The sequence below is a fragment of the Rhinoderma darwinii genome, chromosome 3 (assembly GCF_050947455.1).
Source record: "Rhinoderma darwinii isolate aRhiDar2 chromosome 3, aRhiDar2.hap1, whole genome shotgun sequence".
Taxonomy (NCBI): Eukaryota; Metazoa; Chordata; class Amphibia; order Anura; family Rhinodermatidae; genus Rhinoderma; species Rhinoderma darwinii.
This window is the reverse complement of record NC_134689.1, coordinates 292,205,378-292,231,259: the sequence shown is the minus strand read 5'-3', so window position 1 is coordinate 292,231,259 and position 25,882 is coordinate 292,205,378. Positions and strand designations below refer to the sequence as shown.

The window sequence follows — 25,882 nt, the reverse complement described above, 5'->3', positions numbered from 1 at the left end:
ATTGCTAGAGAAAAAAAAATGACAATTTTTAGTTTAGAATAAATGGTGGGGGATCTGCCAATTGTTAACATAGGGTCAGATTAAATGCTTACAAGTTGATTTAATTGCAGCAAATATTAAGCATGGCAAGGGTTAAGCTGTCTGCTATTTTTTTTTTCCATAGCAACCAATGCATCACTGAAAACTAATGATGGTTTAAGACTACCAAACCTACTGCTCTGAATCCCTAAAAATAACTTGTTTGTCTTGAGCACGTCTATACTGCAGCCTGTGCTGACATCACACTACGTGTCTCTATGGCTTTCGTAGTGTTTCAGTCTCAAGTTCAACCATATAATAACGTGGCCTTCTAATAGCTTCACACTGTGTAAGCCGTTTTTTTTATTTGGTAGAACCTGTATGCATTTTAACAATTTTCCACAAATAATTGGCAGCAATGAAATACCACCAATCTAGTATTCATGAGATGTGAAATATTTCCCTAAGGTAATTTATTCCTATGGATATTATTTGAGCATACAAAACGGTTGACACCCGTCAGTGTAGGATTCTTTTATTTGAAAGTATGACTCAAAGCTTCGCTTTTAACCTGTCCGACAGCCTCCTGGAAGTCATCTCGTGGAGGAGGGGCTTTGACAACCTTGGAATTTTGCTTACATCTAACCACTTGCATAATGATGTGACCACCCTCACTTCCTAGCAGTATAGCAATCTGGATTGCAGAAGACTTTGCTATTGGTACCAATGGCTAATTGAACTATGGCAGCCAACTTCCATATTATGCAGATATTTGTAGAGAAATTTCTGCACCATTAAAGTCACTGGGAGCTTTAGCCAAGTTCCGTATTTGTATATGTAAGCTTTACTATATTAGCATCTAGAAAACCTAGATTACCAATCTTGCAATTTATACTTGCATAAAGAAAATCCCTTGTATGACTGGGCTTCTCTGAAGGCCTCACTCACACATTGCACCTTTGGTCAGTATTTTGCATCAGGATATTATAACCATAACCATGGAAAGATTTCGGGTGGATGAACACTCGGCAGGTTTTTGTTTTTTTTACAGAAAGTTCTGCGACTCCTTTACTCTGTACAGGTGAATTTAATGCAGTCTCTGATGCCTCTCTGGATTGCACTAGAGGTAATGATGCAACCCGGTAATTCTCAACCCCTGGTGTCCTGTGTTGAATCTGACTGATGTTTACAGATGGTTTCATAATACTCTGAAATTCTCTTATTATTCTACAGTACATAGATAATTTTCTAGGATAGATTTAGCATTGGCATCCCCGATCTATTCTCATTAGGCCTTATTCACACGAACGTATTATACGTCCATCATGCGCGCGTGAAAATCACGTGCGTCGCACGGATCTGTTAGGCAATGGGGACGTTCAGACTGTCCGTGATTTTTACGTAGCGTGTGTCCGCTGCGTAAAACTCACGACATGTCCTATACTTGGCCGTTTTTAGTGCGTCACGCACCCATTGAAGTCAATGGGTGCGTGAAAATCGCGCACGGCACACGGAAGCACTTCCGTGTGCCGCGCGTGATTTGCGCTACAGTTGTAAGATAAATGAATGAAAACATAAAAGCACCTCCTGCTTTTATGTTTGTAAACATAAAAACAGAGTGTCATAACGAAGCCATATGCGCGAAAATCACGCAGGCACGCACCAAATACTGATGCCACACGGAACTGCTACGTGCGCAAAACGCAGCGTTTTTTGCGCGCGCAATACGCGCAGGCTCGTGTGAAGAAGGCCTTAGTCTGAGGCATTTTATACACCGCTAGTGGAATCTCAGATCACTCAGCTCTACTGTTTACCATATCTACGAGTCCCTCTCCTAATTACAAAGGAAGCACCCAGCGTTGCTTTATTCACCTGTGCTGCGTGCGTCAGTTAGAGCCGCTCACACAGAATATTGGTTGCGTACTCCAGACCATCTAAATGTACATATTGGATGGAATGCTCATAAGGCTAATCAGGCCACCATCAGCGCAGCGTTTATGGTCGGCCTAGATATTCCGCAACAGCATCGGACTACCAGAAAAACACAATTGATCGCTGTGGAACAGGAAGCTGGGACCACTTTTCAGGCTTACCCATCTTATTCACACAGACTCCATTAGGCCCATGTTCAAAGGGAACTCTTTCTGTTATACAAAGAGCAATAAAATGTTGTCTGAGGTAGCAGCTGTTTCTTAACTTGGGTATAAGAACGGGCGGCTGTTGGCGTATCTGGCTCATGCTGACTGTCCTCACACTTCAATACCATGTGTTTTAACCCCAGGGGCACATTAACCCACTAAAAAATTACTTGTTTTTAAAACAATTTTCAGGATGTCTAAAGCTCTAACTGCACATTCTCAGAACATGCAGCTAGCTCCTTACTTTGAGCTCTCCCGCTAACCGATGATCAGGCTTCCATGTTGGATGATTTGATCACGAGTGTAGACATTGATGCAACTATTATATTTTGTCATTTCGAAAGACTCTTGGCTTGGATGGTCTGGTGGGTGACTTTTTTTAAAGCGGTTTTCTAATACTTATTATTTTTTTCACTGCAATGGTTCTCAATTTATCTGTTAATGCCCCCTGAATATCGTTATCTACATTTTCATTTTTTAATTTACTATTATTCTCTTTTGTTCACATTGAGATCCTTGTTTCCCTCTGTGTGTTCATTGTCTTGCTCTTCCGGTCATACAGTTCCCAACATGCACTGCTTGTGTCCCAACATGCAATGCGCTGGCAGCAGGGACTCATCATGCCTACTACACCCAGCTATAAACATTTTCTAATCTCCGTTGCCATCTTACTTCTCTGATTAGATAAGTGAGAGCGAACGATAAGCGTGCAACACGCTCTTTCATAATGTTAAAAAAAAAAACCCTTTGTTTAACCCCAGAGTTGGAGTCCCGGGCAGAGCGCTAGTATAGGCTGTGCTCCGGGACTCTGTGGAATCCCCTGACATCACTGTCCATATATGGACAGTGTTGTCAGGGTCTTTCCGAGAGCCGGAGTCCCGGGCAGAGTGCTAGTATAGGCTTTGCTCCAGGACTCTGTAGAATCCCCTAACCCTGACATCTACTGACAGCTACTGGCTCCTGACATCACATAATTTCTTCTGATATTTTCTGGTCCGCTGCTTCATGTCTCCCCTATGGTGATCCCCAAAAAAATTTAAGCTCCAAGATTGTATAATTTGTTTTTTTCTACTGTCAAGGCCAAATACCCCGTTTCAGTCTGACCATGCTCCAGGTCCTTCAAACACCATGGAGGGCTTGCAGCACCTAACATGGACTGCAAGGACCCATTATCCACTTTACCTGCCCAGGACCTTAACCATCCTTCTTTGAATTAACACACCAACACCTTCTTTATGCAAATGTGGAAGTGGCCACAGCTTTATTATTATTTACAACCATCGGCATGAAGACATATATATATTTATTTATTTTCTCTCCTCCTGAAATGCCGATGCTCCCTGTCTCCATCAGGCATGTAGGGTGCTACCTCCGTCTTCATCTGCCGTACTTTCCGCCAGCTGTGACATCTACGAAAAAACCAGAAAAACGCCAGAACAAGAATATAACCGTAGAAATTTTTTAAAACAAAACCAAAACCACCAGGGGAGGGAGGGCGGGTGTTTCTTCCACTGCAGCTTGAAGGTAAGAGGGCTTCCTGCTCCAAACCTCTGCCTTATATCTTCTTAACCACGCCCCTCTTACCCCTTGTTGACCAATCCTGATCCTGGGCATTATTTTAAACCGTTCCATCCTTTCTTAACCCCTTGCAGTCCCTGACACTCTCCCTAGGCGCTTCAGTGTCTACAAGACTGCAAGGACCCATTATCCACTTTACCTGCCCAGGACCTTAACCATCCTTCTTTGAATTAACACACCAACACCTTCTTTATGCAAATGTGGAAGTGGCCACAGCTTTATTATTATTTACAACCATCGGCATGAAGACATATATATATTTATTTATTTTCTCTCCTCCTGAAATGCCGATGCTCCCTGTCTCCATCAGGCATGTAGGGTGCTACCTCCGTCTTCATCTGCCGTACTTTCCGCCAAGAAGGGGGAACTGAGAAACCTACTCAGTCCCCCGACCACCCCCACCAAGCAACGCCAGCCCTCTCTCGGCACCATCCAAGAGATCCAATAAAAAGATATCGAGCCCGATATCATTCAGATGCACTCCATCCGGCGCCAGCAGATCTGCATTATCCCCCTCCAGGGATTGGTGTCGCAACCCGATCCCCCCCTATAGAGCGAATGAACCGCGACACCCGCACATTAATTAACCTGCGCACTCTCTCCAAAGCTGCCATATTCCTCGCTCCTCGCCACACCGTGCGCGCCACTATTTCGGACCAAACTATCACGCAACGGGCGAACAGATCCCGAAAACGCGCCAAATCAGTTCGTATTATTGACAATAACTCAGCCATTTTCACTTGGCCGATATCATTTCCACCCGCATGGATGATTAGGACAACAGGTCCGTACGTGTGCCTTGTAACTGCCACTACTTCTGGCAGTAACTGCACCCACCGTAATCCCCGGACACCTCTCCAATGGACGTCGGCCTGTGCGAGGCCCAAATTCGGACCTAATGGCCTTCGACCCGCTCGAACCGCTGCCCAATGCACATACGAATGCCCCAAGATCCACACTTGGGGGCGCCGCAACCCTAACAAAGAAATTAAGCTACATTCCGGTCAAATGAAAATTACAGGCAGGGTTAACATAACACTCCATATAACAGGAAGGAAAGCAGGGGGGGGGGGGGGAAGGGGAGGGGGGGGGGAGGGGAGGGGGCGACCTTTCTTATGAAAACTTCCAGCTTACACCATCTTTAAGACCAGATCAGGTCGCACATATGACTTATAGCTATTAGAGCGCCATCTACCCAGACTCATGATAGCCGCTGAATCCAAGCCCAAGGCATCCGCCTCAGTTGCCGCACCTATCCTAAATGAATGTGTACCAAACTCGCCCGGCGGCAAACCTAGATACTTCAAGCCGGCCTTAAAAATCGCCTCAAATTGAAAACGCGACATCGCGGATCCATCCTGATGGATCAAGAATTGAGTCCCGGGCACTCGGACCAACACGAATTCCTGGACCCATTTTACCGGGCAATACTGCCCCCCAATCCTCCCAATCGACAGCCAAGCCCCCCTTCCTACCACATCAGTCTTTGACCTCCGCACACAGACCCTGAGAGAATCTCCCAACGTTACTACATCCGATCCGAGAAGACCACCGCTCGCACTTACTCTGTGCGGAACCAACTCACTAACCCGTAAAGCGGCAAAGAAAGCCAAAGAAAACGCCGCGCCGAACAAGGACACTTCATATTCATCCCGACACACAAAACATAAAACGGCTAGCAGCCGACCCAAAAGTGAAAAAGATACTGGCCGCCTCGTGTCCCTTGAACACGCCTCTTTTTTCCACCCTTTTAACGACTGCCGAACTACAAATTCTTTTGTAACATCTCTGCATCCCCACAATTTTAACATAAAGGCCACTCCTGCTAAAAACTTGCTCGCCGTGGCCGCACTACCCCCTTCCTGACGTATTTGTACCAAACTTGCTAACGTGACGTCCAGGTGACACCCATCCTGTGATGGGAAGTCATTCCCCGCAATCTCCAACCACCGATCCCACGCTCTGCAATGACTCTTCCAAGTCGCCGGTACCACCGAACCCCTCAACAGTCTCATAAGTTGTCCTCGACCAGGGCCCATAAGTGAAGGGGGGGGGACACCCCTTCTGCCAAAGCTGCCGGGTGCAATTCCCGAAACCGGGACATCTGTGAACGAGACAAAGCATCAGCCATCACATTACTGACACCCGGAACATGTTTTGCACGAAACCACACATTCAAACGCAAACACTTCAAAACCAACCGTCTTAATAAAGCTAATACCGGCAACGAACTAGACGACAACCCGTTCACCGCATGCACCACCGCCATGTTGTCTGTCCAAAATACAATCCTCTTATTCACCATCACGCTACCCCATAACTCTATTGCAACTATAATAGGAAACAATTCCAATAGCGTTAAATTACGTAAGACTCCCAAATTACTCCAATGCAAGGGCCAAGGGGATCTACACCAACTTCGGCCCAAAATTGCTCCAAAACCATCACTTCCGGCTGCATCCGTAAATAATTCCAAATCTACATTAGACAACTCAGCTTCCTGACACACCGACCTCCCGTTAAACGAACTCAAAAAAGAATGCCAGACAAACAAATCCTTCCTCATACAAGAGGTTACCCTGATAAAATGATTTGGCTTCGAGATACCTCTAGTGGCTAAAGACAAACGCCTAGAAAAAACACGACCCATTGGAATTATACGACAAGCAAACACCAGCAATCCCATTAACGACTGTAACTGTTTTAACGTCACTTTTTTCGACCCCATGACCTGGTCAACCTGCGTCACTAGCCTAGCCAATTTATCATCCGGCAAGCGAAAAATCATCCGCTCGCTATCTATTTCGATACCCAAAAATGACAAAACCGTTACAGGACCTTCCGTCTTATCCTCGGAAATAGGTACCCCGAAACGCGACATCACCTGTCGAAACACTCTCAGCAACGTGCTGCACAACCCCGAGCCCCCCGGGCCCACAAAAAGAAAATCATCCAGATAATGAATGACCGAGTCACAACCAGACTCTAAACGAACTACCCACTCTAAAAATGACGCAAACATCTCAAAGTAACTGCATGATATTGAACAACCCATAGGAAGGCACATATCCACGTAAAACCCTTTGTCTAAACAACAACCCAGCAGGTGAAAACACTCCGGATGAACCGGCAGCAAACGAAAGGCCGCTTCAATATCAGATTTGGCTAACAACGCCCCCTGTCCAGCCGCCTGTACCAACCTTACTGCAACATCAAAAGACGTATACGAAACCGCCGCCTCCGCCCTAGAAATACCGTCATTAACAGAACCACCGCGAGGAAAAGAAAGGTGATGAATCAGCCTAAACTTTCCTCGTTCCTTCTTTGGAACTAAACCAAGGGGGGAAACTCGCAGATTCGTATACGGCGGCTCGCTGAATGGACCTGCCATTCTTCCTAATTCCACTTCTTTAGCTAATTTTAGCCGCGCAATGCCCACATTCTCATTGATCGACTTCAAATTGTCAGCCAATGACAATGTCGCAGAATATTCAAAAGGAATCTCAAAACCAAACGAAAACCCGTTAGTGAGCACCTCTGCTTCCCGCCTCCTGTGGTACCGCTCTAACCATGGGCCCATCTCGAGCACGTTCACCGGCGTTCTCCGCTGCGCCGGAAGGAGGTGCCTTGACCGGCTGCTTACCTCTCCGGAAACACCGGAGCGCCGAATGAGCGCCCCCACAGATGGAGCATTCATGTCGAAATTTGCACGTGGCAAAGAAACGACAGTGGCCCTCATTGTAGAGCCAACAGGCACCTGTGGGCCTAGCGGCCGCAACTCCAGGGGCGGGGCCCGGCGCTGCGGCCGCACTGGGAAAGGGGCGTTGTTGCCTACTCCCTTGCGCTAAAATAAGCTGCAACCACACGTCCGTTGCCTTCGTCGCCCAACTAATCTCAGGCGACAAAGCCAAACGTCGCCGAAATTCTTCATCATATCGCCACCAGGCCGCACCACCGTGCAGCCTGTGGGCGCTGAAAATTGTGTCAAAATAGACAAACAACTCGGCCCCTTTTCCAGGATAGCGTTGGCAAATAACATGAGCCAGTGTAGCGTAACACTGTACCCAGTTGCCAAATGTTTTCGCTACTTTTGCTTTCCTATCCGAACCTCTCTCAAAGCCCCGCTCCTTGTCGACAGTCACCTGCTCCACCGAGACCAAGGACCAAATATCCACAAATTCATTCCTCCAAATCTTGTCCTTGACCTCAGCTGACAAATGAGTCCCGAGAGGAGCGACTCCACAAAACAATGAATCTCTAAACGTCAAACTAGCTAAAGCATTCTCTTTCTCAGACGGGGGCATAGCTCCCTCTGGTGGCACAGAGGGACACGACGTTCCCTCATTCACTTTCAACCCAGCCACCACGGCTTTTAAAACAGACATCAAATCCGCACCCGCTGCATTAGATTTATTAAGCCATGCGTCACCGCAGGCCGACTCACCGCTCCCAGAGGTCCCACCGACTCCAGAGGGTCCTTCAGCCACTTGCCGCGGCACTGGAACCACGGCCTGCACCTCCTCCACCGGCCCGGCGGGAGGTACAACCTGGGACAGCTGCTCCTGATCCACCGACAAGCGCTGCACCTCCCGGCGTCGACTGCGTCTCTGCGGCCGTGAGGATCTCCTCGACGACCTCCTCCGTGATCCGGATGATGCGGACGTCGTCGCCGACGAGGAGGAGAAACCATCGCTGGAAGACGAGGAATAACGTCGACCACGCCTCTTCCCGTCACCTGACCTGCGACGTCCATGATGGCCGTGCCGGCGATGTCCACCAGCCCGGCGTTTCCTCCCTCGCCTGGAACGCTCCCTTCTTGGACCTGGAGGAGAGAAAGATGACAAGGCAGGAGAAGGGCAAATAGCATCCAAAACACCCTCACTCCTATCTTTCCTAGCACACTCCCCCCCTGCCCCTGACCCGTGCTGACAGGGGCCCGGGGGGGACCGGGGTGGAGAAGCGACAGGCACCGCAGAAGCCCCCGCCCCCTGGCTGGGCTGCTTGCTCACCGTCCGCCTCCCCGCACCCGCCGCCATCTTTTTTCGTGCGCCGCCATCTTGTGTCCTGGCTGCACTGCGCCTGCCAGGACGTCCCGCCCCTGTTCCCCCCGCCGCCAATTCTGGATGCGTAGAGAACAGCACGGGGAAAGATGGCGCCGACCCCGGCTGCACACAGGCCCCAGAAGCAAGTCCCAGCTCCTGTGAACATGCCGCATGGTAAGCGACCATGTCGGACCAGTCGCCTGAGTCCGCCATATTCACCCCACTGTCACGATAGTCGGCCGCTGCCTCCGCGCCCGCATCAGCAGCTCGAGGCGGGTTGTACCGTGCCCGTGCCGGTTTAACAGCCGCCCTCTTACCGCCATGGGGAAGGACGCCAGCGCGACGAGTGGACGGGGGGGAGGGGGGCACTATGTCGACCGACGAAGCACCCATCGACATAGGCCTAGGGGACCTGCTGGGACCACCGCATGACTGTGCAGCAGTCACAGCACCCCTCATAGCAACAGGGCTAGGGCTTAGTCTAACCGGAGGGCGTGTAACGCGCTGCGGCCTACCTCGGGTAGCCGCTCCCGACTGTTCCGTGCCCCGCTCAGCTCCTCGCCTCTCTCCTTCCTCCAACAGGGATTCCAGCCAGGCAGGCCCCTCTGCCGCTACCCGCTGTGCCACCTTCCGCAACAGTTCTTCTGCCATCTTCTTACCGACCACGCTCTGAATCTCCACAGCAGCAGCAAAGGTGTTTCTTCCACTGCAGCTTGAAGGTAAGAGGGCTTCCTGCTCCAAACCTCTGCCTTATATCTTCTTAACCACGCCCCTCTTACCCCTTGTTGACCAATCCTGATCCTGGGCATTATTTTAAACCGTTCCATCCTTTCTTAACCCCTTGCAGTCCCTGACACTCTCCCTAGGCGCTTCAGTGTCTACAATACCTATATTTTATTGCCTCTGAGCTGGGCCCCCTTTATCAAGATTTCTTCCACTCAAAACTATTGCCTAGGTTTGGATGGTAATGCAGGAAATGTTACAAGCTGTGGCAGAGCCTGCTCTCTCTCCTTGAATCCCCCTTTGGCCAAATCCACGTCTACTCTAACTTCCTGGGGTCGAAATGTGGGTGAGGGCAGGGGTGAAATATCTAGTTCATATATTTCCTGACACTAAAGGCCTTCCCACATTCACTGAGTTTATGGAGACCTTTTGGGGTCACAAAATCTGCATTCTTTCACTTTCTCCAACTCCGTTATGTCCTCCCGGCTCAATTTTGCGCTGTAATCTTTTCACACTTTCTCTAAACTCGAGGATCAACTTGGTACCCCAGACCTCTCCAAGCCCCTAGCCAGAGCTTATGCCCTCTTACAGGCTCCTGGATCTAAACCGTTTTGATAAATCATTCACGTAGTTTGTGGCAGATATCCCTGATTTGTTAGCAGAGGATTGAAAGGAGGTGACACCTACTTTGACTCAGTGGAGAGTGCTACGGATTATTTAACTCAAATATGGTTTCTAAATAGAGTATACTATGCTCCAGCTAGATTAGAAAGTGGACTGAATTCCTGCATTTTTCAGAGGTGAGATCACCACAAAAAAACGCTGCAAAATCTGCACTATTTTCTGCAGTAAAAAAGAAAGGAAATGGTGCTGTTTTTCCGCAGTGGATTGTCTGTAGAAATTTTCTGCAGCAAATCCGTTACGTGTGGACAAGCCCTTAGTTGTCAAGTAGATGTTGGTTCATATCTGCATTTTGTTTGGTCCTGCTCCAAACTACTGCCTTTTAGGTCTGAGTTTCTCCAATTTTTCAATGACTCAATGATTTCAGCTTTTCCAGAATACTAGATATCGCTGAAGATGTGATTCAGGGCTTTTCATTTTTGTTCCGATTTCTACTCCTTTTGTGCCCAGAAAGTTGTCATATCTTTTGAAATCCACAGACCCACCCTAACTTGGATACAGTTGGTTAATAAATTAGTCCCCTATACAAAATATTGTTCATAAACTGGAAATACCCATACAAATTCAATAAAATTTTATCCCAATAGATTGAGATAAAGGATACAACTAAATTACAACTGGTGTATGTACAAGGCCAATGTCACTTTTTAAAGAGGTTATCCAGATTTTTTTAAATTGACATCAATCCTTAGGAAAGGCCATCAATATTAAATCATGGGGGTCCGACTATCGGCACCCCTGCTGATCAGCTGTTTGAAGGGCCCGTGGCACTTGTACGAGCGCCGCAGCCTTTTTCTTATGTTACATGATTTTCCTTTCCATTCGTACTTGCGCTCCGTTACATTTGTAGTGGTTGTGCAAGGTAATGCATCATGGCCTCGTTCAAGTATGGCATTTTAAGTACTGGTTTATAATACAGTTGTTACCTTTTACTGTAACGGTACAGTCACACGTGCCAGATTTTGTTGCTGGTGTTTCTGCGACTGAAAATCGGCTCCATCTGATTTCTGCAACAGCTACATGGATTTCTACAAGTTCCATTCAGATGAATGGAACTGATATTCAGTGGCAGAAATTTCTGCAACAAAATGTAAGTGCGCCCTAATCCTGCCTTTGATAATACTGCGATGACTGCTGAAAAGTGAGGTGCTCAGTGACTAGTCCGAAAACTGCACGATTTTAGTGAAAAAAAAAAAATGTGACTGCCAATCGGGACTCAGAAAAGAAACACCAGAATCTAATTTTTTTAATTAAAACAATGATCTTTTGTTCTTTCTTTTTTTTAAGCATAGCAGAAATGCTGCAAATTAATTTTCCTCTTCTATATTAAAAACCGGATGGAGAAGTCTTCATAATGTTAGATTTAAAACCAGAAAACTTTAAAGGCCATTAAGTTGCCTGTGGTTGAAATGCCAGGTTTATTAAATGTTTCCTGCCTCCCGCTAATCATCCTTTTGTGCAGCACTGATTGGTGTTGATCAATAAGTGTCAGATTTGGCAGTTTCTGTTTAATAACTAGTAGCCAATCCACCCACAAAACATTTCTGTTTCTCAGCAGCACCTGTTCTATTTCCCCATTAATTTCCTGGAAGATCTCCAAGAAATGATTCTCATTTGAAAAAACAAACCTAATACAGGATTTTCACAGTTTTTGTCGCCATCTGACAAGTCCAGTGTTAATCAGCTGGTAGACTGCAAATCCCAAATTCCTTTAAATATTGCTTACCCCCTTAAAAGGCACATATCACCAAGATCTGACCCCCCCGCCCAAACAAAGTATAAAGTCCGAAAGGGTTTAACAAAGCCTGTGCCCCAAATCCATAATCCTGTCTAATGGAGCACCTGTAGCTCTACAATGAGTCCCTGAAGTTTTCCCTCGCTGTATAGTAATGAGAAGAGATGAGTCCGCTGGGCGTTTTTGGCTAGAGATGAGTCTGAAGTTCTTCTGACAGTCAGTTACCGGCACCTCCTCTTGCGTGTTTAACAGCTGCCCCCTGCCTACTACAAATGAAATCCTGCGCATGCCGGCTCAGTGTACTATCCGGAACGTGCACAGAATCATGCCCACAAGTCCCATGTAGCTTGGCTTTGGGACTACGCATGCAGTGGGTTAGTGGTGTTGCAACATCACCTTACGCAATCTCGTTGGATCCCATCTACTTTTGGGATTTGCAGTGAGTTTTTGGGGACGCGGGGGGCCGTCGCTGTTGCATTTTCATCAGCATGGAGACATGGTTACAGCCTGAAGAGAGCAGCCCTGATGATGTTGAACAGTTCATTTACAAAGTAGGCGGTAAAACTTCAATTGTGGATTACATAGATACATCGCTGATTTTACAAAAATAAAAAACACTGGTATACTATTTTAGAGCATCTACTACTCAAAGATACAGGCGTTTTGATTAGAGTCCATGCGTGTAACAGGTTCCCTTTAAGGACGTGGCCAAATTTTTAAGGATGCAGCGATTTTTCTGGTTTATTCGTTCCAAAAGCCATTTTTTTTATTTTTACTATTGCACAATAACACTTTTTGTAAAAAAACAAAAAACTTGTCGCCACATTATGAAAGCCATACCTAACTTTTCTTTTTTTTTTGTACTGTCAACTTTTTTTTTTTTACATTTTATTGCTTTTCTTTGGGAGGCAAGATGACCAACATATTTACTATGTGGGATAATTACCATTTTCATTTGTGGTATGGGTTTGTGGTATGGGTCGTTACTGAACACAAATTATGCATCATTGTGTTTTGTGTTTTTGTCTTTTTTTTTCCCATAAAAAAGCATTCTGTAAGGGCAAAAAGGTTTTGTTTTTGTTTTTTTGGGGCGTATGTTTTATTTTTTCTTTACATTTTTCTTTAGAGTGTAACTAACGTTTCAGGGGGCTTTTCAGAATAAGCTATCATGTGTACATGAAGAATAACATTGTCTGGCCATTATATGACTTGTATGTGGCTTTATTTAGCAGATTTCCCATCTGCAGGCTTTGTCTAATTCTCAGTTGTCTCAATGCTAGTGGATGGAGCCTAACGGCTATCATGTCTTCTATACACAGCACATAGAAGAGTAGAATCCTGCTCTCCTATCTATCACATATATATAGAAGCTGCAGCAGCATAAGGGGGATTATACAGCAGTAATGAGTAGTGTAGCTGAGAATCCAGCACTGGGGTTACATAGAAACCTTATGTTTCTCTGTTCCTGCTTCCTCCCCCTGCTGACCCCTCCTTCCTCCCAATGCTCAACCCTCCTTCCTCAACCCTCCTTCCTCCTTACATGGCATAGGCTTACATGCAGCTTGTTTTGCTGAGTCATGCTAATACTATCTCTGCTCCCTCCTCTCTCTGTAGAAAGTTATAGCCAGGCAGTGAAGTCACACACTCCCACCTTCTACAGCCTGTCAATTCTGCTCTGTAACCAGGGTCAGCCAATGCTTGTCCACCCCCTGTTGTCAGCTGATTACAGGAAGGGAGATGCCTAGTGGCAGTAACTTAACATGGAATTTGCGGACAAACCAACTAAATTTTAGCAGTAAGCAAATTACAAAGTTGTTTTATATTAGGTATACTATTAGATTAGTTGTTAGATAATTGTTAGATAAGTTGTTTGAAAAGTTAGTGTCCGTTTAAATGTTATTAAAGTTTTTTTTTTTAGTTTTTTTATAGTCTTGCATTGGCACATACGATCCCTTGATCGCTTGTACATTGCAATACTCATGTATTATACACGGATAGGTTGCTTATTAGGCCCTGCCTTATGCACTCGTACATGGTAGACCTGGGGGCCATTATTAGGCCCCCTCTGCCAGAGCAGCCTTTCTGCACCCCATTATTGCGTCACAGAGGGAGACAATGGGTTTACAGTGGGTTTACCCTTTGTAAAATCATTTGGGTGCAAGAGTCACTATCGACGACAGCAACTAAGTGGTTAAATGGCCAGGATCGGTGCGATCTTTGATTTGATGTTAAAGAGGGTGTCAGCTATAAAGATACAGCCGAAACCTACAAGTGATAGCGTGAGAACAACCTGGTTACCGCAACTTATTACGCCGCTGTGTGGGTAGGGACTAAAGAGATATTTTAGTTTTAGCAAATAAAAGTTATTCTCCGTATAATGAAAAGTTATGCAATTTTCCAATATGCTTTCTTTATCGTTTCCTTCCTGGTTTTCTAGATCTCTGCTTGCTGTCATTCCATAGGAACCTTCATAATTTACTATAAAATCTGTCCTGGTCATGTGATGGACACACAGGTGCAGGACTGATTAAAGTTAACAGTATGCATATCAGAGCTATATCTTGTAATGAGCCATGTACCTGTGTGTCCATCACATGCCCAGGACAGATTTTTATCCATTGGAAGTAAACTATGAAAGTTTCTATGAAAACTATTAGGCTGAGGTTTCACATACGCAACGTAATCTCCCTGTGCGCCAAACTGTGGTGCAATTTTTTGCCCAGAATGTCCGCTGTCAAAAACTGCTGCATTAACCGTCCTGCTAGCAGGCCGGCCATCTGGGATGATGTTTCATTGTACTGTGCATGCACATCTGCACGTCATTCTAGAGAATGTCAGCATGTCAGAGACCTCTACATTTGAAGACCAGGGGGTGCTATTACAAGCAGATAATTACCATATTTGTGCAAGGAAACTTTTTTTAATATTAATAATACTATACAAAGTTACTCTAAAATCTATATTGAGTTTATATATTGTCATTTCTATAGATGGCCCAAACCCTTTAAATTTAGACCAAGCAGAGAGAAAATACTCCATACTTATCGCAGTGGTTCACACAATATGATAAATCTAGTGCAACTTGTTAGATAAGGCTTCGTTCACATCTGCGCTAGGGCTCCGTTCTGACGTTCCGTCTGAGCTTTCCGTCGGTACGGAGCCATGACAGAAACAAACGGAAACCATAGGTTTCAATGGTGACTGATCTGGTGCCAATGGTTTCCGTTTGTCTCCGTTGTGCAAGGGTTCCGTCGTTTTGACGGAATTAATAGCGTAGTCGACCATTGAAACGGCACTTTACCTGCAAAATTGTGCGCCCATTAATGAATACAACCTTTTCAGTTGTACGATTTTGCCCGATAATTGCCCGGAGTAAAAGGGCCTTAACAGAGCTTTACTAGAATGACGTGCTGAGACGTATTCATTTGAACAACAGGTGGTGCTATTACAAGCAGATAATGACCATATTTCTGCAAGGATTTTTTTTTTTTATAGCAATACTGTACTAAGTTACTCTAAAATCTATATTGAGTTTATATATTGCCATTTCTATTGATGGCACAGCCCCTTTAAAGGCTATGGACACCTTTTGTGGACGTTTTAAACCGCTTGATTAAGCACTCAGTAGATCAAACTGTCCATAAACTACACTGATGGGTTTTTACTGTGAATGAGACAGAGCAACCTGCAATTTATGCAAATACATATAGACTGCAAAGTAAAAATGGTCCAACATGGTGTCAGGTGTCAATAGCCTTTAAGACCATATTGATCTGAACCAGTATGTCTTTGTTTTTAAATACAATTATTTTGTGACCGTTTATTTATCATTACTTTGGGACATCAGTTCTGTCATGATTGTTTTATATAATCTCAAGATAAGAATGATTTATTTTTTTATATATAGGATTTAGCCCCCTCTTCAAATAGAAGTAAAAAACACGTTGTCAAACAACTTGCAGGGCTCATGGACGCTGCCGTATTACGGTTTCTATTGAGGTTTGTTGGGCCTTACTGTAACTCCATATGCTTCATTTTATACAAGTTTTTTTACGTCCGATCCTGAAAGACAATAAAGATTGTGTCATGCTACGTCTGATGCCGTATGTACTGTGGTATTTTCCCCTAGAATCATTGCAAATATTTGTTAATGTCACTCGACAAATTTATTAGCAAATGTTTCCTACAGTTAAGGCTATGTTCACACGGGGTCTTTTGCCGAGTTTTTTGACGCGGAAACCGCGTCGCAAAACTCGGCAGAAACGACCCGAGAACGCCTCCCATTGATTTCAATGGGAGGCGTCGGCGTCTTTTTCCCGCGAGCAGTAAAACTGCCTCGCGGGAAAAAGAAGCGACATGCCCTATCTTCGGGCGCTTCCGCCTCCGACCTCCCATTGACTTCAATGGGAGGCAGGAGAAAGCGTGTTTTCTGCCCGCGGCGCTCAATGGCCGCGGGCGAAAAACGGCGCGATCATTGCTATTCACACGGAGTATTTTGGGGGAGGAATATCTGCCTCAAAATTCCGTTTGGAGCTTTGAGGCAGATATTCCTCCTCCAAAATACTCCGTGTGAACATAGCCTTAAAGGTCTATTCTCAACTTATACATTTATGGCCTATTTACAAGATAAGCCATAAATGTCTGATAGGTGTGGGTCCCAGCTCTGGGATCCGCACCTATATTGGGAGCGGGGTCGCCCAACTAAGATTTGTCTGGCGATGCGACCGCCAGCTGGCGATTCCAGGCAGGGATTAAGTGAACAGCGGGCTATGCGTGTGGCTCTCTCCATTATCTTCTATGGGAGTTCCAGAAACAGCCGAGCATCACTTGGCTATGCCATAAATAATAATTTCAAATCTTCAGGTAAAGTTTTACGAGCATTTTAATAGCTGCTGAGAAGGAACAGCACTTTTATAGGCTTCTGCTTTTACTAGGTTTGTGATTATAATAATAGGTTATGATTACTGTGGAATGGTATTTAACACCTGTTTATACTTTCCTAAGAGCGTTAAAGAGGGTTGTCCAGTTTCAGCAAATTTAATGTTAGATTTTGTATAATTAAAAGTTAGACAATTTTCCAATATTCTTTCTGTATTAATTCCTCACGGTTTTCAAGATCTCCGCTGTTATTCAGTAGAAACATTCATTGTCTACTTGCACTGGATAAAATTCTGTCTATGGTCATGTGATGGACACACAGGTGCACGGCTCGTTACAGTTACAGAATGTGTATCAGAACGGTCTACTAACGATTCCAGCACCTGTGTGTCCATCACATGACCATGGACACCATTGTATCCACTGGAAGTAAACAATAATTGTTCCTACTGATTGTGTGAGGACACATCCTATTGATAAGGAGAATAGTTACGACCAGTAACCAGTTGTCCAGTTTTTAATAGCACAACTCCAAATTTTAAGAAAAGATGTTCCAGCATTATTTCATAGGGAATGCAAGTATTTACTAAAACAGACCTGTCAGGAGAGCTGATTGGTCCACATTAGCTGTTTTTTTTTATAACCGTTTATTGTGTATGACAAGCAATCAGATGTTTGCCTGCATTTGCAGAATGTCTGCTATATATTCATTTGTTGCATTGCAGGGCTTAGGCTCTGTTCACATCTGCAGCGCTGCTTTGGCTGAAAAAACGACAGACGCCATGACTGAAAGCCGATAGAACCCATTAAAGTCAATGGGTTCTGTCAGATGCCATTGGTTTCCTTCATGCGACGGATCCGGCGGCTCTGGTTTTTGGTTGTACTGCTCCTGTGACCTGAGCAGAGCGAAGGAAAATCCAAACGCAGATATGAACAAATGATTACCTATATAAAACAGTCCTAACTATTCTTTAGATTCACACCATAATTGCAGCACAATGAATTGCAATTCTGAACTGGGACATGGGTGATGTATTTAGGCTGGTGGAGCTAGAATATTATTAAATGTACAATGCCCTGGTGTCTGAGGGGGGCAGGGGGGAGAATTCCATACTAAGGCCTATATGGTATGCACATGGTTTAAAACAAAAAGCATGCATATCGTATACACATGAATATAACTTGGAAAAAAACGACAGTCATCTTGAAGTAATTTTTTTACCCCAAAAGTTTTTCGCAAGAATGCTTTTTTTAACACTAAAAATGTGTACATTTTTTTTTGCAGTTTGCTGACAAGTTTCAGGAAGTTAAAGAAGCTGCAAAACTGGCCCGAGACCGATCACAAGAAAAAATGGAAACGTCTAGTAATCATTCCCAAGTACGTTCTTGTTGTTCTACTGATCACATACAGTTGGTTTTATAAGGTTCACTGAATATCTCTGTGGGACATCAAAAGGACTGACCAGCAAGATCTTACATACCGGCACCCAATTTCAATTGCCTGGGAAAAGAAGAAGCGGACATGCTGGAAGATAAGCCACTGCCAGTGATGTCTTGCAGTGGCTTATTCCCCTCTCCCTATTGAAATAAGCAGGTGCCCTCAGCCGAATTGAGTGTGTATCTTTTATGGTGCAGTCGGCAGAAACAGCTGTTGAAGTCAACGGGCGTTCGGCCGACAGCCATTACATGTGTAAGGCTTTAAAGCGTACCTAAGCTTTCTGGTGAATTTCAGAATAATCCATCATGAGTGTACATGAAGAATAACAATATTTCTGGCTATTATATGGCTTCTATATGGCTTTTTTTTTTTTTTTGAACAATTTTCCCTTTTGCGTGTTCACTCTCTAATTCTCTGTTTTCTCTGAGCTAGTGGGTGGGCCAGAGCACACAGAGAACAGAGAATATGCTGGTCCTCTAGGTTTCTGTACCACGCTCGTAAAAGCAGAAGCAGCACGGTGGACATCATACAGCAAAAAGGAGAAGTGTAGTAGACAATGCAGCACTGGGGTGACATATCTCTTACCCGCAGTCTGAATCTTCTCTCTCACTCTCTCGCTGCTTAGCACAAGGCCTCAATATAACAAAATGTGAAAAAATTGAAAGGGTCAGAAGACTTTCCGAATGCATTGTGTATACTCCCGCTCTCTCATTTTGGGACTGGAAAGATGTTTTTGTCCTATGTACAATTCATACAGGTAAAGAGGTTCTGTATACAACAAGAAAAAACAGTATGCTTAACAGATTGAATAAATTTATAAAAGGGACGATATAGCCGACCAGATATTTCAGCCATATTTGGTTAAACGAAAAACAAGAACCTGGTCTGAAAAATGTGGCCGTAAACCTCATTCAGATAACCATTCATAACAGTTTTTGTCCTGTACAAAAAAAGAGGAGGCAAGGATTCATATCTTAAAAAACGTAATTGCACGCCACCTCTTTCAAACCGAAGACCCCATGAGTCTGAAGATGTCCAAGTACTAGCGGAAAGATGTTTTATTTGCCTGCTCCCTGTCGAAGAGAAACCTATAGAAAATATGCTGCGTAAGAGGTAAACACAGGATACACAAAAATTCACTCTACTGTAGCCCCAAACGTCCCACAAAACTGGCCTCCGTCTCCATCCATGTTTTGAAATGTTCACACCACTCCCACATTATTAGATTAATAATAAAAGACCAAATTATATATATTATATTCCTTGGATATAGTGTATATTTTATTAGCATTTTGTTTCTTTTGGCTGTTCTTTTGACATTGTCCTGCCATATATAGCTGTTATTTCCATTCATATTACAGTTTGTTGTTACTGGCATCATATTTTTTGTGTGAAGGATTTCTAATAATCGAGCTGTTTCTTAAAAAAAACACTGTTTTATCATGGTTTTTGTTTGAGTTTCCGCAGGGCTTCTTACATCCAACATTATTTCTAGAAATACGGACGTTATTTTGAGGAATAGTGATCCTTTACTGTTCCTATAGATGGTTTTGAACACTGTCCCTTTATGAATTCTGTAGGTGATTGGTTGTTTTATGCACATAGTAGTTCCTACCTTGCCGGGCAGGGGCCTATTATGGAGTACCGAGTAACTTGGCACGATCGTCCCTTATATAGAGATTGATGGGGCTAAAGAGACATTGTATAACCAGTTATTACAGAAAAATAACTTGTTATTATAGTCCTACAGGTGTCTTTTTCATCTTGGGGACAAACTCGAGTTTGCCACATAGTTTGATAGATTTTCCTCCATTATTTTTATATATTGCCCTTCACTCCAGTACAATTTATTTTCCCCAATATAATTTATTATATATCTGACTGAAACGCTGGTCAAAATGACACAAATGTGGGACAACAGCTTTGTTAGCAAAAAATAATCCTATAGACGAGCAAATGCGTTTTTAGGGACATGCCTCCCTTATGAGTAGATAGCATTCCCTTTTCTGTATGGCCCCCAAAAATAATGCGGCATATTTCTAACGTAGTAACAAATTTGTTCAGAGATTTTTTTTGTCCTGTTTTATGTGAAAATGTATTTGCAGAAAACCATATATACCCATATTCTCTGAGGTAATTCTCATTATTTCCTCCTATAAAAAATTGCGGTTAGCATTCTCACTAAACCACTGAATACCTTAAGGGGTGTAGATGAATACCTTAAGGGGTGTAGTTTTGAAAATAGTGTCATTTCTTTTGGGTTTCTAGGCTTCTGGCAGCTCATTGCTGCTACAAGAGATGGGGTCTGGAATTCATTCAACTGTGCCCTAAAAGATAAAGGGTGCTCCCTCTGTTTTATGCCCAATGGGTCCAGTAAGCAGATTGGAGCCACGTTGGGGGTATTTCTAAACACAGAAGAACAAGTGCAATAACATTTGGGGTACCTTTCCTCAGTTTCCTTTGCTTTATGCAAAAAAAAATTAAGGAAATGAACATATTTGTCAAAATATGGCACATTTTAATTATTCACAATGGCTTTGCATTAATTGCGCAAAAATTGGTAAGGTCAAAATACTCAACAACCCTGGATGAACACCTTAAGGATATTGTTTTAAAAATGGAGTCATTTATAGTGTTTTCTATAATTCTGGCAGCTTAATTCCCCTACAAGTATGGCTTGAAACCTTTTCAAGCAAAATTTGTGTTTTGAAAGCTACTCGTTGCGCCCTTCCTTTTGGGCCCTACTAGGTGTCCATGCAGTGCAATTAGTGTTTCACTGAGGATACATTTGAACACAGGAGAATCTGGTTAATACAATTTGGGATGCGTTTCATCTTTTTTTGTGCACTTTACATAAAAAACTGAAATATACATATATATTTTTTCACCTGCTTTGCATTACCATATTTTCCAGACTATAAGACGTGCCCAGGTTTTGGACAACAGAAAATAGGAAAAAATAATTTCATATTTTACTACTTTTACAAAGAACAAACTTTGTTAAAAAAATTGTTCTGTTTCACCACATTCTGGGAGCCATAACGTTTATATTTTTTCATTGATTGAGCGGAGTGAGGGCTTATTTTTTGCGGGACGAGCTGTCGTTTTTATTGGCACCATTTTTTGGTACTTACGATTTTTTGATCACCTTTTTATTTCATTTTTGTTAGCACGATGGTGACCAAAAAACAAAGATTCTGGTGTTTTTAAATAAAAAAATAAACAAATAATTCTAGTTAAATAATGGTATATTGTAATAGTTCGGACTTTTACGGACGCGGCGATACCAGCTTTGTTTTTTTTACAATGTGCGATCACGTTGTGGGGAGGGGGCCCGTTCCCTCCTAAATGTTTAAATGCAGCGGTTGCTATTGAGGTTTTACCATGAGAGACATTTGACATGTCCACAGGATATGTCAGATGCGGGTCCCACCTCTGGGGCCCACACCTATCTTGAGAACGGGGACCCATAAACCGAGTCCTACCTCTTTGTTCTCACGTTGCTTCCCGGCCACTTACTGATTACATAGTCGGGAGTTGCGGAAACAGCGTAACTTGCTGAGCTACGCTGTTTCCGTAACTCCCATAGAACTGAATAGTAGTTACGGAAACAGCGTAGCTTGAGTGCTACACTGCTTCCGTAACTGCTATTCACTACTATGGAAGTTACTGAAACAGAGTAGCTCAGCAAGTTACGCTGTTTCCATAACTCCCGACGATGTAATCAGTAAGTGTCCGGGAAGTAGCGTGAGCACAAAAAGCTAGAACGGGGATTAGGGGGCCCGTTCTAGAGAGAAATGCGGGTCCTAGAGGTGGGACCCGCATCTATCTGGCATTTATGACATATCTTGTGGATATGTCATAAATGTCCCTCATGGGAAAACCCCTTTAAAGGTAGTCTGTCACCAGATTTCAGTATTGAACTACCAACAGGCTTTTATAGATTAGGCTAACCTGATTCTGACGTATGTGTGTATAGGGAACACGTGCATGCGCAGTAGTGCCGATTACAACGATGAGCATAAAGAATACACTGTGCATGTGCCTAATCTTTAATAACCTGTTGGTAGTTTAAATATGGACATCTGGTAACAGGCTCCCTTTAACTAGTTAAACGGCCAGGAACAGCGCGATCGCTGTTCCTGCCCGTTATAGCAGCATGTCAGCTCTAAAACAGCTGACACCTGCAGTGTATCAAACGGGCCCCGCGCGTGATCCCGCTCCAAACATCACCCTGCTCCATGATGTCCCGGCACGTCATGGGTCGGGAAGGGGTTAGAGAAGTGGTCAGAAAATGCCAACTATAAGACGCAGGGGCCTTTTAGCAAGGTTTATTTTTGCTAAAAAGTGCGTCTTATAGTCCGAAAAATATGGTCATTCTTGCAAAACCTGTGGCGTCAAAATACTCGCTACACCCCTAGATAAATACCTTTTTAAGGATTCTAGTTTTCAAAATGGGGTCATTTTATGGGGGGTTTCTATCATTCTGACACCTATGGCCTGGTGCCGTAAAAAACAAAATGTACTTAGAAATTTTACAATTTTAAAGTTGCTGCCAAAATATAGTAAAGAGATGTAAAGCTGAACTTGATCAAATATTTGCATAGAGATGATGTAGAAAAAAGAAACATTTTACAATTTTTTTTATTTATATTTTATAATTTTTTTAATAAATATACAGAATTGTACTGGTCTACTTTCACCATCTAAATAAAGCATAATATGTGATGGAAAAATGGACCCATAAAGCCAGTCCTAGCTTTTTGTGCTCACACTGCCTCCCGGCCACTTACTGATTACATGGTCGGGAGTTGCGGAAACAGCGTAACTCGCTGAGCTACGCTGTTTCCGTAACTCCCATAGAACTGAATAGTAGTTACGGAAACAGCGTAGCTTGAGTGCTACACTGCTTCTGTAACTGCTATTCACTACTATGGAAGTTACTGAAACAGGGTAGCTCAGCAAGTTACGCTGTTTCCATAACTCCCGACCATGTAATCAATCAGTAAGTGTCCGGGAAGTAGCGTGATCACAAAAAGCTAGAACGGGGATTAGGGGGCCCGTTCTAGAGAGAAATGCGGGTCCTAGAGGTGGGACCCGCATCTATCTGGCATTTATGACATATCTTGTGGATATGTCATGAATGTCTCTCATGGGAAAACCCCTTTTATAATTTTTTAATAAATATACAGAATTGTACTGGTCTACTTTCACCATCTAAATAAAGCATAATATGTGATGGAAAAACAATGTCAGAATTACTTCGATGTGCAAAACCATTACAGAGATATTCTCCAATGAATTCATACTTACCAGATTTCCAAAATCGGGCTTGGTCATTAGGGGTTTAAAGGGGTTGTTAACTTTTTGTCAACGTAGCCCGCACCCCTTTCCGTAGAGGCATTCCTATCTCATATGGACACCCTGCTCAGATTAGGAGAATCTTCGAGCTACATCAGACACACGGGTTGAGACCTATTCCATTACTTGAGTGGGTTTGGGCCTGTTCACATCAGCGTTGCCCTTCCGTTGAGGGATTCCGTCGAAGATTCTGCTAATCTGAGCAGGGTGTCCATATGAGATAGGCATGCCTCTACGGAAAGGGGTGCAGGCTACATTTTTTTGTGAGAAGAAGCAGGTTGCTGAATTTCAACTAGATGACTGTGTTAGGAATACATTTCCTTAATGTCATTCACAACCTTATCTCAACTTTCTTGTATCATTTTAAACATAGATTCTCACTGTAAGACCCCATGCATATGATCGTGCATTTGCATCTGCATATTATCCGCAATTAAGTATAGTATAGGGCACATTATATCCTATGGGCCATTGCACTCAACCGTGCTTTTCACGGCCATGCATTGCTTTGAGACCGGAACGGAAAAAAATAGGACATGTCATTTTACGGGCCGCATTTGCAGTCCGGGCTCCTTAAACTCAATGCACTCTTGCGTGTTCACGGTCCATGATTGCGAATGGCCCGCAGATAACACTACTCAGGCCATCTTTGTTGTAATCCCGGACCGTGCACACCGCTACAGTCGTCTGCATGAGGTCTTCGTTTGGCTACAGGACATCTTGTGTTAGGAGAGACCCAGGCAAGGAGTGTAGGGCTACACAAAAATTGTATTGTGCCAGGTAACCATGATATCTAATATTTGTACATAAACATCTATGTGGGCCTAGGGGTAACTTTAGCCAAATACATTTTAAAATGTATGTATGGTATGATGGTTTAACACTTGTTTTTTGTTTTTTTTTTTAACTTCTTGCATAATTCATCCAGACCACTTCATTCTAAATACTTTTGAAGACCACTTCTGATATTACAACTGTACTGTGGTGGGCTTTACAAAAAACAATAACACATAGTTTGTACGGTTGAAAAAAGACACATGTCCGTCAAGTTCAACCAAGGGATTTCTACACATAGGAGCTAATATTTTTTTGTTCTAGGAAATTATCTAAGCCTTTTTTGAAGCCATCTACTGTCTCTGCTGTGACCAGCTCCTGCGGTAGGCTATTCCATAAATTCACCGTTCTCACAGTAAAGAAGGCTTGTCGCCTCTGCAGGTTGAACCTTTCTTTTTCCAGACGGAGGGAGTGCCCCCTTTTTTTTTTTTTGAGGGGATTTTACATGGAACAGGATTTCACCATATTTTTTGTATGTGCCATTCATATATTTATATAAGTTAATCATGTCCCCCCTTAGTCGTCTTTTCTCAAGGCTAAATAGGTTTAGTTGTTTTAATCTTTCCTCATAACTTAGATTCTCCATGCCCCTTATTAGCTTTGTTGCTCTTCTTTGTATTTTTTCCAACTCCAGGGCATCCTTTCTATGAACTGGAGCCCAGAACTGGACTGCATATTCTAGATGAGGCCTCACTAATGCTTTGTAAAGTCGTAATATTACATCCCTGTCCCGCGAGTCCATGCCTCTTGTGATACACGACAATATTTTGCTGGCCTTTGAAGCAGCTGTTTGACACTGCATGCTGTTATTTAGTTTATGATTTACAAGTACACCCAGATCCTTTTCAACAAGTGACACCCCCAGTGTAGCTCCCCCTAGGACATATGATGCATGCAGGTTGTTCATACCCAGGTGCATAACTTTACATTTATCTACATTAAACTTCATTTGCCAAGTGGACGCCCAAACACTTAGTTTGTTTAAATCTGCCTGCAATTCACAAACATCTTCCATAGTCTGAACTATATTGCATAGCTTGGTGTCATCTGCAAAAATAGAAATAGTGCTATTAATCCCATCCTCTATATCATTAATAAATAAGTTGAATAATAGTGGTCCCAGCACTGAACCCTGGGGTATACCACTTATAACCGGGGACCATTCATAGTAGGAATCATTGACCACAACTCTCTGGATACGGTCCTTGAGCCAATTCTCAATTCAATTACAAACTATACTTTCTAAACCTATAGTCCTTAATTTACCCATTAGACGTCTATGGGGGACAGTGTCAAATGCCTTTGCAAAGTCCAAAAACACTATATCCACAGCGGCCCCTCTGTCTAGACTTCTGCTTACCTCTTCATAAAAACAAATCAGGTTGGTTTGACAGCTTCTGTCCTTAGTAAAACCGTGCTGGCTGTCACTTATGATACTATTTATTGTCACATAATT

The 25,882-nt window shown here is 43.6% G+C and overlaps 1 protein-coding gene across 3 annotated transcripts in view; it reads left to right on the top strand.

Annotated features, from left to right (window-relative positions):
• The window catches only part of HOMER2 (homer scaffold protein 2), a 191,379-nt gene that overhangs the window by 126,064 nt on the left and 39,433 nt on the right, over positions 1 to 25,882 (top strand). For all 3 annotated transcript variants that reach the window (XM_075855233.1, XM_075855235.1, XM_075855234.1), the window contains one exon: positions 18,079 to 18,171. In XM_075855233.1, the coding sequence (XP_075711348.1) occupies positions 18,079 to 18,171 (93 nt within the window). The remainder of the gene's footprint in view (positions 1 to 18,078; positions 18,172 to 25,882) is intronic.